Source organism: Zea mays, chromosome 2 (genome assembly GCF_902167145.1).
Source record: "Zea mays cultivar B73 chromosome 2, Zm-B73-REFERENCE-NAM-5.0, whole genome shotgun sequence".
Lineage (NCBI taxonomy): Eukaryota > Viridiplantae > Streptophyta > Magnoliopsida > Poales > Poaceae > Zea > Zea mays.
This window is the reverse complement of record NC_050097.1, coordinates 7,497,700-7,512,605: the sequence shown is the minus strand read 5'-3', so window position 1 is coordinate 7,512,605 and position 14,906 is coordinate 7,497,700. Positions and strand designations below refer to the sequence as shown.

Here is a 14,906-nt window from a genome sequence, read left to right as displayed (position 1 = left end):
TCTCTTCCTTTTATTGATTGTAAAAGTACCAGGTTCTAACCTTAACTTTTCGCTTTCTAATAAAATGTGCAGTAGGGGTTCCCCCCTCCTGATCCTTCAAAAAAATGTGTATTTTCTTGATCATGCACATGTTTTTTTCTTCAATAACATATAACTTTGATGATTCATGGTTAGCATCTTTTATCCAAAATGAAAGTAATAAGAAAGTTTAACCATGACAAGTTTTAATTCAAGCTGTCATACCATTTTAAGAACCATGCCAAAAACTATACTATAAATGCATATAAATGAAAATATAAATACTCTGTTATACATTGCATAATAAACTTTACCTTTCCAATTGATACTAAATTGATACTGAATCTAAACCTAAATTGATAAATTGCATAATAAACTTTACCTTTCCAATAGATTGTTCTTGCATAATAAATTTTATAGATTAAATTGATACTAAATTTGTCTAAACAGAAATACCCATAAACAAAATAGGGACTAAACGTCTGTCTTCAATGAATATTTCTGGTGGGCTATGTGCTCCCCCATCGTAGTATCAAAAACAATAATCTAACGGCCCTCCACCATAGTGAGACTTGTATCATTTACGGACAATTCCCTGTGGACACCTTCGTTTCCAGGATTGTAGTCCCGAAGTGCAAAATCTTTAGGTTGCTTCGGTGTTGGCAGTGGTGTTGCTTTGTTCTCCAGCATGGACACAACTGTTGACATGAGTGGCCTGCAACTCGGATTGTCTTGAGCGCACAGGAGTCCTATATGGATGCATCGTGAAACTTCATCGAGGGAGCAACTCTCCGTTACAGATGAGTCAAGAAAATCTTCTGGTTTCCCATCTTTCCACATGTTCCATGCCTGCAACATGACACAATCGCACATTAAGCTTGCATGCTGTTTTCCTGTGGATATTTCTAAATTCTGAGCGTCTCCCAATACTTACAAATGTTATAAGGTTAGAAAAATCCATGATAAGATATGGTGAGCTTATCTTTAATCCACTTACAATCTCCAATATAAGAACACCAAAGCTGTAGGTGTCAGACTTAACTGAAAATGCACCTTTCATTGCATATTCAGGAGACATGTAGCCACTGTGCAAAACATTTGACCAAAAAGGATTGCATATTTTTTTAAAACTATAAAACAAATCAATTCTATCTGTAGAGTTGGCACTGCAATAGTTACTTACTATGTCCCTACAACTCGGTTAGTATTTGCTTGGAGCTGATCACCAGAGAATATCCTAGCCATGCCGAAATCTGATATCTTTGGGTTCATCTCCTTATCTAGCAAGATGTTGCTTGCTTTTAGATCTCGATGAATTACAGTTAATCTTGAGTCATGATGGAGATACATAATTCCTCTAGCAACCCCCTGGATTATCTTGAACCTTGTTGGCCACTGAAGCATTGATTTTCTTGCAGAAGCTAATAAGAATAATATAAAACAGGGCATATCAGCAGGCACACAGGACATTTATTTGTTGGACATCATTAACAGTATCAAAAACTGGAATTTCAAAATACCAAAGAGGAAGTAATCCAAGCTTTTGTTGGGTAAGTACTCATAAACTAACAGCTTCTCATCTTCATGAATACAACAACCGAGAAGCTTAACTAGGTTCTTGTGCTGCAACTTTGCAATTAGGACTACTTCATTTTTGAACTCCTCCTTGCCTTGGCCGGAACCCGTGCTAAGTCTCTTGACAGCTACTTCCTTTGTGCCTTCCAACATTCCCTACATGATTCCATAATCCATATTCATATTTTTTGCAGCAATGTAAGTTCCAAGGTAATCCCAAACTTTTTTACAAGTACCTTGTACACTTTGCCAAAACCTCCTTTCCCAAGCAAATTAGATTCAGAGAAATTATCTGTTGCTGTGACAATGTTTTCAAAGCTAATAAATGGGAAGTTTATGTTCTTGTCCCCAGCGTCATCAGTAGAACTCAAGTATTCTAGCATCCTTCTCTTTTGAACTCTCTTCTTTTGCCGTTTGCCTGCAAGTGAAAACATCAACGAACCCTTTTCCCCTTCAACATTGGCATAATAACACTGCTTTTTTTTAAATGATGGTTCTTTTTCTTTTGTACCTCTGCTTTTACATGTCCAGACAAGGGCTCCAAGCATGAGTAGCAGCACACACAGTATAATTGGGAGTAAAATTTTCAGCAAACTGCTCTTCCTTCGAACTATACACAGAAATGTATCCTGTCAGAATATACTGCAACAAGCGTTGGTTGCAATGTGAGCTTACTTTATAAGGGTTTCCATGACCTATGGATACCTTTTTTATACATGCACCAGGAGGGGAAGCGCCCCTACTGAAATTGCATTATTAAAGGAAGTAAGAGTATAGATATACAAAGCATGAAAAGAAAAGAGAAAAACATAAAAGAAAAACTATTCCGTGTTGTTGAAATTAGAACATTTGTAAGGGTCCTTTGTGCAAAGTGTATATATAAAGACATAAAGTGTGTGTGTGCTGGAGAGCAACACACGAGAATTACCCAGAAAACGACATGGTATCCAGAGCTAGGTTTTGGCGCCGCCGCTGCCCGTAGGCTCTGTCCGTCGCCTGAGCCGCATCACGTGGCCGGCAGATCCGGCGTTGGCGGACAAGCTCGGAGGTGGCAGATCGGTGGCGGGGAAGGGCAGAGCGCGTGTGGTGATCGAGGGAGGATTCAGCCGCTCGCCTTCTCTTCTTCCTTTCGTCCTCCTCCTGCTGTTTTGCTCCTCTGCAGCTAGCTTGCGGCGCTCTCTGCAGGTGCAGGGAGGGGAGAGGCCGGAGGGTCGAGGAGGATCGTGGCGCGTGCTGCTGCCACCAGTCTTGTGCGGCGCGGGAGAAGAGGGACAGCAGCAGGTCGACGTCTCACAGGAAGGCTTGCTCCCTTGCCCTCTTGAGATCCGCCGTCCAAGATGTGTTGCCCCACCGAGCGGCAGTCCAGCAGATGGGTCTGGGGGCGGTGATTACAAAGAGAGCGGGCTGTTGCTACGACTAGTGAGGTTGGAGGTACTGCAGATTAATTGAGAGAGGGGAAGGAAGCCTGGTTCGTCTTAGTGTTTGCAGGCAGTGATGATGATGAGTTCAGAGGAGACTGAAGCAAAAAGGTTAGAGGAAGAGGCTGAAAAAAGGACAATGATTCATGGTGACAAGAAAGAAGAGGATCCACTAATCACAAAAAGTGAGATGAGAAATGAGATGAGGAGTATGGTTCAGGAACTCATGGGACTAGGTATGATTGGCCCCAAGGCTTTGCCTATCTCATCTGAATTAAAATTAGAACTCGTTCCAAATGATGTGAAGCTAGAAGGAAGCAAGAATTATTTGAGTTGGTCTAGGAGAGTGCGAGTGCTCTTAGAAGGTAAATGAGTGGAGCACTATTTAGAAGAGGGCTGTGTTGAACCTGTTGATAGGCTCAGCCCTGAATAGAGGGTTTGGTATACCACCAACTCAGTTATTGTGACGTGGTTGTTAGCATCCATGTCTTCGTCTGTAAGTAAGATGGTCGAAGCCATGCGTGCTGTTGCACAAATTTGGAAGACCTTGAACAATATGTATTCGAGAAAGGAGAATGTGATGATGATGATGGAGATCCGAAGTAAGGCAGATGCAGTGAAACATACAGGGAGACCAGTGGAACAATATGCTAGTGAAATTCAGTACTTGTGGAGAGAACTAGATCACTACGCTCCTCTGCAAATGGTTTGCCCTCAGGATGCACAGGTTGTCCACAAGTGGGTAGAGGACAGGAGAGTAACTCACTTTCTAAAGAATTTGGACCCGGAGTTTGAGAGCAGGAGAGATGCCTTTTGTCACCAAGAAAGTCTTCCTACCATGGATGAAGCTGTGTCAGCAATGATTAATGAGGAAAGCAGGCTCCGGGTAATGACATCTAATGATCCTGCGAAATCAGCCTACACCGCAAATGATGATAGAGACTGCTATAATTGTGGTGAGAAGGGACACTTGAGCTACAATTGTCCTCATCCTCGTGGCAGTGGTGAACGAGGTGGTGGAACTCGTGGAGCCACTTGTAGTACCTATGGAAGAGGTCGTGGAGGTTATGGAAGGGGGCGTGGTGGCCGTGCCAGGGGCAGAGGTCGTGGTGGCCCTCATGTCAATGTAGCGGTTACTGAAGACACCCCCTCAATCACCCTGACTAGGGAACAAGCTAAACGGTGGGAAGAATGGCATAAGGGCAAAGAATCCGAGTGTCCAACCAGCACTCCTCTTGGTTCTGTGGCAACTACATCCACCCAGCACTTCGGTAACTTTGCCAACTACGCCCATTCGGGCGTAGGTACTCAAGCACAAGCCCTTGCATCTTCATGTAGAAGTCATAGAGATTGGATAATAGATTCAGGAGCATCTAGACATGTCACAGGACTAATTGATTCTTTTAAAACATACTCTCATTCTATTCATCCTGAAACTGTCCAAATTGCTGATGGTACCTCCCAACTCATTCTGGTGTAGGGTCTATAGAGTCTACACCATCCATTAGTCTATCATTAGTTTTGCATGTCCCATCATTCCCCGTCAATCTCCTTTCTGTCAGCTCAATCATTGATCAGTTTAAGTGTCTAGCTATATTTGATGAACAATCATGTGTTTTTCAGGAGAAGAGAACTGGGAAGAGGATTGGGACTGAAGTCAAGCGTAATGGGCTATGGTTCATCAATCAAGAGGAGCAAGCTTTGTCAGCAACAACAGAAGGAAATAAAAGGGAAATCATGCTGCTACATCATCGATTAGGACATGTATCTTTTGAGAGCTTGAGTAAATTGTACCCTGATTCCTTTAAGGGAATGGAGAAAGGAACTCTTGTGTGTGATGCATGTGAGCTTGCCAAGCATACCAGATCTACTTACCCTAGTGTTGGACTTCGTAGCAGTGATTCATTTATGTTAATACATTCTGATGTTTGGGGTTCTTGCTCGATTACATCTAAGTGGTTTTAAATGGTTTGTCGCATTTATTGATTGCTATTCTCGCATGACATGGATATATATGCTGAAGCACAAGAATGAGGTTCTTCGATGTTTCAAGGATTTTTACAAACTGGTCACTAATCAATTTAATGTCAAGATTCAAATCCTTCGCACTGATAATGGAACTGAGTATGTGAACAATGAGTTTATCTCATTCATTTCAGATCAAGGCATTACTCATCAAACCACATGTCCTGGTACACCTTCTTAGAATGGTGTGGCCGAGAGGAAGAATCGACACCTGTTAGAAGTGGCAAGGTCCCTGATGTTTCAAATGAATGTGCCTAAGTATCTCTGGAGTGAGGCAGTGATGAAAGCTACATATCTGATCAATCACATGCCATCTAGGGTTTTGGGTATGAGATCACTTGCTGAACTCCTATTGAAACAACAAGAGTTTAAAGTCCCACCTAGAGTTTTTGGTTGTGTTTGCTTTGTGCACGACCATCGACCTTCAGTGGGTAAATTGGATCCTCAAGTTGTTAAGTGTGTATTTGTTGGTTATGCATCTACACAAAAGGGATACAAGTGTTGGGACCCTATTAGAAGAAGATTATTTGTAAGCATAGATGTGACTTTTCGTGAGTTTGAACCATACTATTCAAACAAGTGTGATCTTGATCACTTCCTTGATGAGTTCTCTTCAGTCAATGAAAGTGATTGTAGAGAGGGTGGAAGTGACTCTAAAGGAGAGAATAGTACACAAGAAAAGACAGTTGTTGGAAGAATTCCAACAACACTAGTACCTCTTGTGGATGAGACTATTTCAAAGACTAATGGTTTCGAGGAAAGGAATGATGTTCATGATGACAATGAGGTGGTAGTCGTCGGGACAATTCCTTGTCCAAGAGACTACATAGGAGGGAATCAAGATAAAGAAGTGAGAATAGATGATATGAAGACTAATGAGAAACAAGTAATAGTGTATCAAAGAAGGCGGTATAAAAATCAGGGGGAGCAATTCATGCAGCCAGAGCCTCAATCACCTGCATCTCCAGTCCTAGATCTCTCCTCAGGTCTCTCTCCACCAAGCTCCTCGCCTCTACCTAAAATGGGTAATACTGCTCCTTCTCTTGAACGTGTTGATTTACCCCTTGCACAACATAGGGATCATAGAATCAATGCTGGCAAACCTCCATCTCACTTTGGCTTTGAGTATGATATAGCTAACTACATGTCATACTGTCGTGTGTCGCCTGCATATAGAACCTTCATTGCATCCCTGCAGACTGTGTCCATTCCGAAAGACTGGAGATGTGCAAAACAGAATCCAAGATGGAAGGAGGCTATGGAAGAAGAATTACATGCTCTCATGAGGAACAAAACATGGGAACTTGCTCTGCTCCCAGAAGGGAAGAAGTATGTGGGCTGTAAGTGGATCTTCACTGTAAAACAGACCCCTGAAGGAAAGATAGACAGGTACAAAGCAAGACTGGTTGCAAAAGGATACAGTCAAATATATGGGATTGACTATGATGAGACCTTTGCACCGTGGCAAAGATGGGCACTATTAGAACTTTGATCTCATGTGCACTAATTTTGGATGGCCCCTTCACCAACTAGATATGAAAAATGCATTTCTTCATGGTGATTTACAGAAAGAGGTCTATATGGAAATTCCACCTAGGTTTGAGAATGATCAGACTGTTGAGAAAGTGTGCAAACTTAGGAAGTCGCTCTATGGCTTGAAGCAGTCACCACGTGCATGGTTCGACATATTTAGACGTGTTGTTTGTGGTATGGGATATTCTCAATGTAATGCTGACCATACAGTCTTCTTCAAGCACAAGGGTTCATCTATCACTATATTGGTTGTTTATGTTGATGATATCGTGATCACTGGAGATGATGTGGAAGAGATCAAGCGGTTGAAGGAGAAGCTAGGGAAAGCTTTTGAGATAAAAGATCTGGGACAACTTTGGTATTTCCTTGGAACTGAAATTGCTCGATCATCGAAGGGAATTGTTCTTTCCCAACGAAAGTATGTCCTCGACTTGTTAACAGAAACTGAAATGTTGGGGTGTCGTCCATGTTGCTCTCCTATTGATAAAAATCACCAGATCCATGATGAGTTAGGAGATCCTGTCAACAGAGAGGCATATCAAAGATTGGTTGGGCGGTTGATCTACTTGTGCCACACAAGACCTGATATATGCTATGTAGTAAGTGTGGTGAGCAGGTATATGCATGATCCTAGGACAAGACATATGGATGTTGTTTATCGCATCTTGAGATACTTGAAGGGAACTCCTGGGAGAGGATTGTGGTTTAAAAGGAACAAGCACATGAACTTGAAATGGTATTGTGATGCCGATTGGGCAAGTAGTAGAGATGATCGAAGATCTACATCTGGATATTGTGTGTTTGTTGGAGGTAATCTTGTCTCATGGCGAAGCAAGAAGCAAGCAGTGGTGGCTAGGTCAACTGCAGAAGCTGAATATAGGGCAATGGCATTAAGCATATGTGAGATGATGTGGCTGAAGCGTCTATTAGGGGAGTTGAAAGTGTTGAGGAATAGAACTATGAGACTCCACTGTGATAATGTTGCTGCAATAAATATTGCAAACAATCGAGTTCAGTTTGAGCGCACTAAGCATGTGGAGATTGACAAGTTCTTTATCAAGGAGAAGATAGATAGTGGGGTTTTAAGATTAGAGCACATCAATTCTTGTAATCAATTAGCTGATTGCCTCACGAAAGGTTTAGGCCCAAGTGAGAACGAGTCAATATGTAACAAGATGGGCATGGTTGATATCTTTTGCCCATATTGAGGGGGAGTGTTGTTGAAATTAGAACATTTGTAAGGGTCCTTTGTGCAAAGTGCATATATAAAGTGTGTGTGCTCCAAAGTAAAAGATGGGCATGTTAGTAGTGTTTATAATAACCCGATTAGCACTTAAACAGTTTCCTCGCGGATGTACCTAACTGGGCATTTGGTATCATGACATTAAGGTCTAAGGCAGGCTATATATATGTTAAACCAACAAAGGAAGAAGTATGATAGGTTGTGATGGTTTATTTGATGCCAAAACTAATTGAAGTATTAAATTCCATGTGGGCTTGCACAAATATGAACCAAGCAGTCCTAAACTGTTTTGGAGCAATCCTCATGTGATTAGTCGATCTATCTTAAAAATAGGCTTTATGATGGTGATGGCAATCTTAAAAATAGGCCTTATGGTGGTGATGGCATGACACCTTATCATGTTGAGCACTAGTGTCACACTGTCACCTTTGACGAAAGAAGGATGAGGTGTTCGGAATGCACGTACCAGATCCACCAAGCCGGATGTACAAGACCTCTGAAAAGCTGTTCTTCTCCATGTCGATGAGATCCCCGCTCCAAACCAAACACCTTGATGTGTCACCCACAGCACCAATGCTGCTTAGGTTGGCATAGGCGTATGCCATACAGGAGCAGTTTCTAGTGCACTCGTCAGCACACTGGTCAAAGGTTCTATTCTTAATGTGCAAGAACTTGTCAGGAAGCTTCATACTAGACATGGCCATGAAATAGTTCCCCACTCCGCATTTCAGCTCTTCCTTTCTCCGGCATCCTCTAGAGAAATTTAGACTGTTGAGGAGCTCAAACCCATCAGGGCACTGGCATGTCGTCGGTAGTGGCCCCATTTGGTCACAGTAGCTGAATGGACCACAAGAAGCATAGAGATCACAGCTATGAGGATGCTCGATAATGACTGTCCATGACGATGTGGTGCTGTTCCAGCTCAGTAATCTCCCTTTGCCTGTGTAGTCAAGTGAAAAGCGTGTGTAGGGTGAACCGGACGAGACTGTGTACGTATAATACAACGCATCCCCTGCGTTCACCCTCGTTTCATACATGATGGCGGCGTTTCCATTGCTCTGCTGGTACATAGCACCGGCGACTGCCATATCATTAACAACAGGGAAACGGTAGTATGGCAGTGCCCCTTTCCAAATGAACATCTGAAGGTTCGTTGAATCCATGCCAGAAGAAATATCCCCAGTTGACGGATTGTCAGGGCCCTTCCAAGCAATCAAACGTGTTGCCGGTTGTGTCTTGAAGCTTAGGAGGATCCTCATGGTTGGAAGAATTGTATCGGTCGGGTGATCGAAGCTATGCCATACCTCCGTGCCGTTCGGCAACCGAAGGACAAAGTTCCCAGAGTTGAGTAGCACCGCAGAAGCAGCTCCTCCAGCATCTCCACTTGTGTTTCCTGTTGCCATCCAAAGAGTGTGTCCTTGGGAGTCTGATAACACTAGCTCTAAATTGTCGGTGATGGCGAGCATGGCTGAAGGTGTGGTGATTGGATTGTCACGGTTGGCGACCCATACCACTGTGCGTTCTGTGACGCGGTGGTACCAAATTCCTATGTATAGCTTCTTGCTGGAATTGGTAGGGGAAAAGAAGCCAAGAGCAAAGTCCCCGCCCTCCGAGATGAGCGTGTCTTCGAGCAAGAGTGGCTTTGTTTGAGTCAGCTGGTCGTTGGATTGACAGGGTGAACTCAAGAATATGAGGATGAAGGCAGAACGAATATACACCATAGCCATCAGGCCTTTCTTGCTGGTTGCCATTCGAGGCTGCTTGGAATGGAAGCACAATGTGAAGGAAATACCGTGTGTGTAGATGACGATGAAGAACACTGAACACTTGGACTGGACGTATGGAATTTAGATTACTTCTTTTTCAAAACGGAAACTTCGTAGTAATGACTGGGCCTGTTTTCCAACCCATCAAATCGAAATTTAGCTTTCATCACTTTGATGGGTGGATGGAACGGGGCTACAGTAGCAGGATGATACCAAAGTCTGTAATAACTCACAGACAACTAATAACAAAGCGCCGACGGGGACAGCACATCCAAGCAACAGTGAAATGATCTCACGGGCCGTTTGGATCCCTTCATTTTAGAGGAATTGGAATTCACTCAATAAAGTAACTTATTTAGTTTGGAATTTGGCATTCCACCACTTTCTAAAGTTCAGATATAAGCCTGTCTCAAATTCATGGGGTGGAGGGTGGGAAATGATTTTATGCATTACTAGAATTGGTTTCTAATCTATAACTTACATGACATTCTTCGTCTCACTCCCCTATAGTAAAAATGTAGCACATAAATATCTCCGACATCTTGCTAATAATAGTATACAAATATATTTTGCATAAAACTGAATTTGCTTAATTGATATATGTCTAAATTATTATTATTAGAATGGAATTCAATTCCAATGATCCAAACAGGGCGTCAGACTACTTCGACGGTCAGAAACGGTGGCTTCTTTTCTTGGAGGTTCGCCTGTCCAGTGATGCAGCGCGGGAGGAGCTGGCTGCAGTCTGCAGCGAGCCGGGCGGCCCGTCGCTCAAGCCACTCCCGACGATCATGATTCACATCATGTTGCGGTCGCAGTAAACAAAGTAAACAGCACAGCCAGTAGCAGGTTGTGGAAGGAAGGATGCGAAGCTAGGCAAGGGATGGTGCGTGTACCTGGTTGACTGAAGACGGAGGGAGAGAGAGATTTTCGCCGATGAACCCAACGTACTTTCCCATCTGCGAGGTTACACCGAACCTCCGGAAACACCAAGCATTTGGTTTTAACATTCTTCGTTCCCTGTTTGGAACGCACAAATTTCACATGAATCATACAGAAATTTCATAGAGATCGAAGGAATTATTGAAGAGGAGTTTGTCTGCATACCCTACAGAGAGAGCAGAAGCTTTGGATGTGTCATGTAGTAATAAGTAGTTCTGTTCCCGGATAAACAAGCTCGAGAATTAAAGGATCTTTCAAGAACCTTCCGAAAGAACAGGGAGCTGAGTAGAGATGGCAACGGGTACAAACCCGCTGGGTTTTACCGTCCCAAACTCGTACCTGTGAAAAATATCTATGCCCATTAAAAAACTCGTACCCATGACGGGTTTGAGATTTTGCCCAAACCCGTACCCATTGGGTTAGCGGGTACCCATGGGTTACCCACAGGTTTCATCTCCAATATACTTGTTCTTCTTATAATCAATAAGTACCGTAATAATTAATGATATTATGATCCAAAATCTATGTAATGAAAAACGAATTCATGATTTGGTATAAAAATTATTAGTAGAGAGAATGAAATACAAATAATAAGTTGTATAATTAAGTGACCTTGCACTAAGTTATCGTTCCACCACATATATAACGCTAGTAAAAACTATAATAGCAAGCAAGCAACACTCTCACCGACTACTGATACATTCATCAATTGATAAAAATTATGAAGTAAATAAGGAATAACAAGTTTGTTGTTCGTTTGTAAAATAAAATGACAATATGCATTAGGTTTGGTCGGGTTTAAAAAACTCATGGGTTCACGGGTTTGGGTACTATAGGAACAAACCCGTACCCATAAACCCGTTGGGTATAGATTTATACCCATTAACAAACCATGGGTATGAAAATTGACCCAAACCCGTACCCTAATGGGGTAAAAACCCACCGGGTTTCGGGTTTCGGGTACCCATTGTCATCTCTAGAGCTGAGAGAGAGGAGAGGCGATACGGCGCTTGCGGAACGGCGGCCGCGGGGTGAGGATAGTGCTGGGAATATGGGCCGGGCTTTTCGGGGCAGCACGAGCACGACCCGAAAATAGGAACCCAAAGCATAGCCCAGCATGAAATAATTTGGGCCGGGCTAGCACGGCCCGAAGGCGGGCTTGGGCCGGGCCTTAATTTTCGGCCCGTCGGGCCCCAGCACGACCCGTATAGATAGGCCGGGCTTGGGCCGGCACGGCCCAATTAAGCCCAATCTATTTAATTTCTTTAATTTAGTAAGATATCGACTTTATATTGTTGTTATATTTAGAGTTTATGTGGTCAAATAATGCTAGAATTGTTTAATATCTTTAATTTAGTAAGTTATGAATTTTATATGGTTGTAATATTTTGATTTTATGTGGTCAAATACATGGGCCGGGCTTAGGCCGGCACGACCCAAAGAAGGCACGACGTCGTTTAGGGCCGGGCTGGACCACTGTTTTTATACTTCGGGCTGGCACGGCACGGCCTAAAAATTATTTGGGCTTTGCTGGCCTGAACCCGTTTGGCACGAAGCACGATTGGCTTGGGTCGGGCTGGCCCGGCCCAATTCCCAGCACTAGGTGAGGATCGGTGGGGAGAGTTCCAGAAAACCAGGAGAGACGGATCCACCGATCCAGATACATTTCGCAACATTTTGACCGTCCTCGGCGGAGTGGAGTGGTCTCGGTGAGGCGGTCTGCTGTTTTTTTTTCCCCGGCGTTTCGACAGGGGCCTGAGCCTGACTCAGACTTGGCTCCCAGCAGTTTGGTACTGCTCTTTGGTGGAGGGGGATTGGGGAGGCTTGTTGAGTGTTGGTGGCTGACTTCAGTTAGGTTTTGTGTTCGCCACTGGTGATTTTTCTGCTCCAGTTTGCTCATAGCTAGTGTTTCGGATGCCCAAGGTTTCATCTGGCCATGCTTTCAGATGGTTTTCATGGGGAATGGATGCATATGAAGCCGGACGGCAAGATTTCTCCGGTGCAGGATGTGGATACTACATGGCAATCTCAGTCTTAATCAGAAGGGAAATCTGCAGAAAGACTTGGATGGGAAAAAGGGGTCGAGGGAGGAGTGCACCGACCAGGGAGAATGCGTGGTGAGATAGAGAAGGCACGGTTGGCTAAGACTGAGTGCAACAATGGACCTAAAATATTGAGACCCAAAACGTTCTATAAGTACCCCAGTCTGTTAAAGTGGATAAGCAAAAAAACTGAATCTACAACAGGTGACCTGAAATGGGTTTCAGTCCAACAGCGCCGTCTGCTTTTCTTTCCATCAGGTGCCGCCACCGTCGCTATTTCTTTTTTTCTTTCCTTTGCTCTCTCTCTTTCCGTTTGTTCTGAGTATCGCCGTTCGTTTGGCATGACCCATTTATCCTCGCAAGGTCCTTATATCTGGGTCACACACGGGTGGAAGCCTAGAATAGGTTCCGACTTTAGGTGACCTGTTGGAGAGGACACATATTGCAAACAGTGTCTATTTACAACCTATTTTGAGTTTAAGTCAGGTTTTAGGTCCTTTGTTGGACTCAGTCTAAGAAGAAAGCTCCTTTTTCTGATGGGGGGTTCCGGGGCACCGCCGCACCAGAGGTTAGAGAAGGGGGGCAGTCGAGAAAGGTGTGATTTTAGGGAACACTGTTGGATTGCCTGTGCGTCGCGACGGCTTATAACAATACCCACGTGAACTATTTACCAAAAAAATTCAAGATTTTCTATTGATTGTCTCCAGTCTCCTTATAATATTTTTTGAATTGGCTAACTGATGTTATTATTTACTGCATGCAATATATCTTGGTACAACACGGTCAATGAAGTGAGCGATTAGAAGAGAGTTCACAACGACTGATTAAATAAACATATATTATAAAATGATATAATTTCACCATACAGAGACCAAATAAGAGAAAATTTGTGAGCTCAAGTTTCTAAAATAAGTCACATAAACTCAAACTTATAAAAAAATATGGAGTGATTGCTAAAGTCAGGCATTAATAAAAACTGGATGTGCTCCATATAAATTATGCTACTTCGTAACAATTACTAACATTTAAAACCAACAAATAATCTTTCATTTTACTGTTAGTGTGACAAATCATTGTTGCTCCATCCAATTCATGAACCTTAAACACCACGGAGTCCATTGCGCCAATGTGGTCTCAGAAACGACCTAATGCTTGCAAGAGCCAAGAATGTCGTGTCGTGCTTGGGTTGTAGCCTGGGCCCATAGTGCTGGTCCGGCCCGACACGACTATATTTTTTATTTTATAAAAAACATATATATATATATATATATATATATATACAATTTATATTCAATATTAAAAACATCTGAGCATGATGTTTTACTGGTTAGACAACTTCACCCAGGGTCAACTGCACTTCTTTTTATCAAGGCATGGGTTCGAACCCACCTCCTGCACCGTTTTTTAACATTTTACGTTGATTTAATCAAATGGGTCGACGGGCTAACGAGCTGGCCCGGCACAGTCAACAGGCTGGCATGACGTGCCTGAGCCAACGGAATAATTGAAATAGCTATGAGGAGTTATTTGTAAAAAGATGACGCGGGACGACCGTTGAAACTGGTGCTTTAAGTATAGTATAGATATCTTATGCTCAAAGGGGTACAATGTTCAAGTGCACATTTTAAATTTGAGACATTCATCTCACATCCAGCGGCTGTAGTTAATTTGATTAAGAACCCCTCCCACCAAGGGAGGAAGGTGAAAGAGGTTTTTTGTAAAATTGGTGCTTCTGTTAGATGTTGGATGGATGTTCCAGATTTAAAATGTGTATGTGATCACCGTACCCCTTTGAGCACCAGATAGGTTCCCGTGATTTTATGTTTTTCCAAACTTATTCACCAGTGGGCTACAAGATGCGAACATATCTAGTATAAATCAATTCATTCGTGAAACTGTACAAACTTCTAATCTGAACCACATGATGTCGATCCAATGGACACAGCGGCATGGATAGTTTTACATCTTTCCGCCTGCTGCTAATCACACTTTTTCAAATCCCCTCTTTCTCCTACACGTCTCCTTGAATCAACATCATGTGGTTCAAATTAAAAGTTTGCACAGTTACACGGAGGAGTTGGTTTGCACCAGATATATTCCCCTACAAGATAGACCGGAGGAGGAAGTGAGCATCTCCAAGATCCCTAGAAGTCTTCCATAAATCCAGTTTTTTAGGAAAAACACAAAAACATGTCTCCAACAGTTCCCCTAAAGCGCTCCCAATTTTTTCATAGCCCTTAAAACTCCCTCATTTTTAGCTACAAATGAGGGGGTTTTTGGGCTCACCAGAAACAATCTGCCGCTTTAAGCGATCTGTTGAAGAAAGGATTAAAATCTACCCCAC

At 42.9% G+C, this 14,906-nt stretch overlaps 1 protein-coding gene across 2 annotated transcripts; it reads right to left on the bottom strand.

The window, feature by feature from the left end:
- Window positions 1–380: 380 nt before the first annotated feature.
- Window positions 381–9,889, bottom strand: LOC103648368 (G-type lectin S-receptor-like serine/threonine-protein kinase B120). Of its 2 annotated transcripts, XM_020548101.3 has the most exons (7): window positions 8,279–9,889; window positions 2,105–2,203; window positions 1,830–2,011; window positions 1,539–1,749; window positions 1,202–1,439; window positions 953–1,103; window positions 381–867 (listed from the first exon to the last, which is right to left on the bottom strand). In XM_020548101.3, the coding sequence occupies exons 1-7, from the start codon at window positions 9,561–9,563 to the stop codon at window positions 565–567; spliced, it is 2,469 nt and encodes an 822-aa protein (XP_020403690.1). In that variant the 5' UTR covers window positions 9,564–9,889; the 3' UTR covers window positions 381–564. The 2 variants fall into 2 exon arrangements, with proteins under 2 accessions (XP_020403690.1, XP_020403691.1); XM_020548102.3 differs by lacking the exon at window positions 953–1,103.
- Between the last annotated feature and the right edge of the window lie 5,017 nt (window positions 9,890–14,906).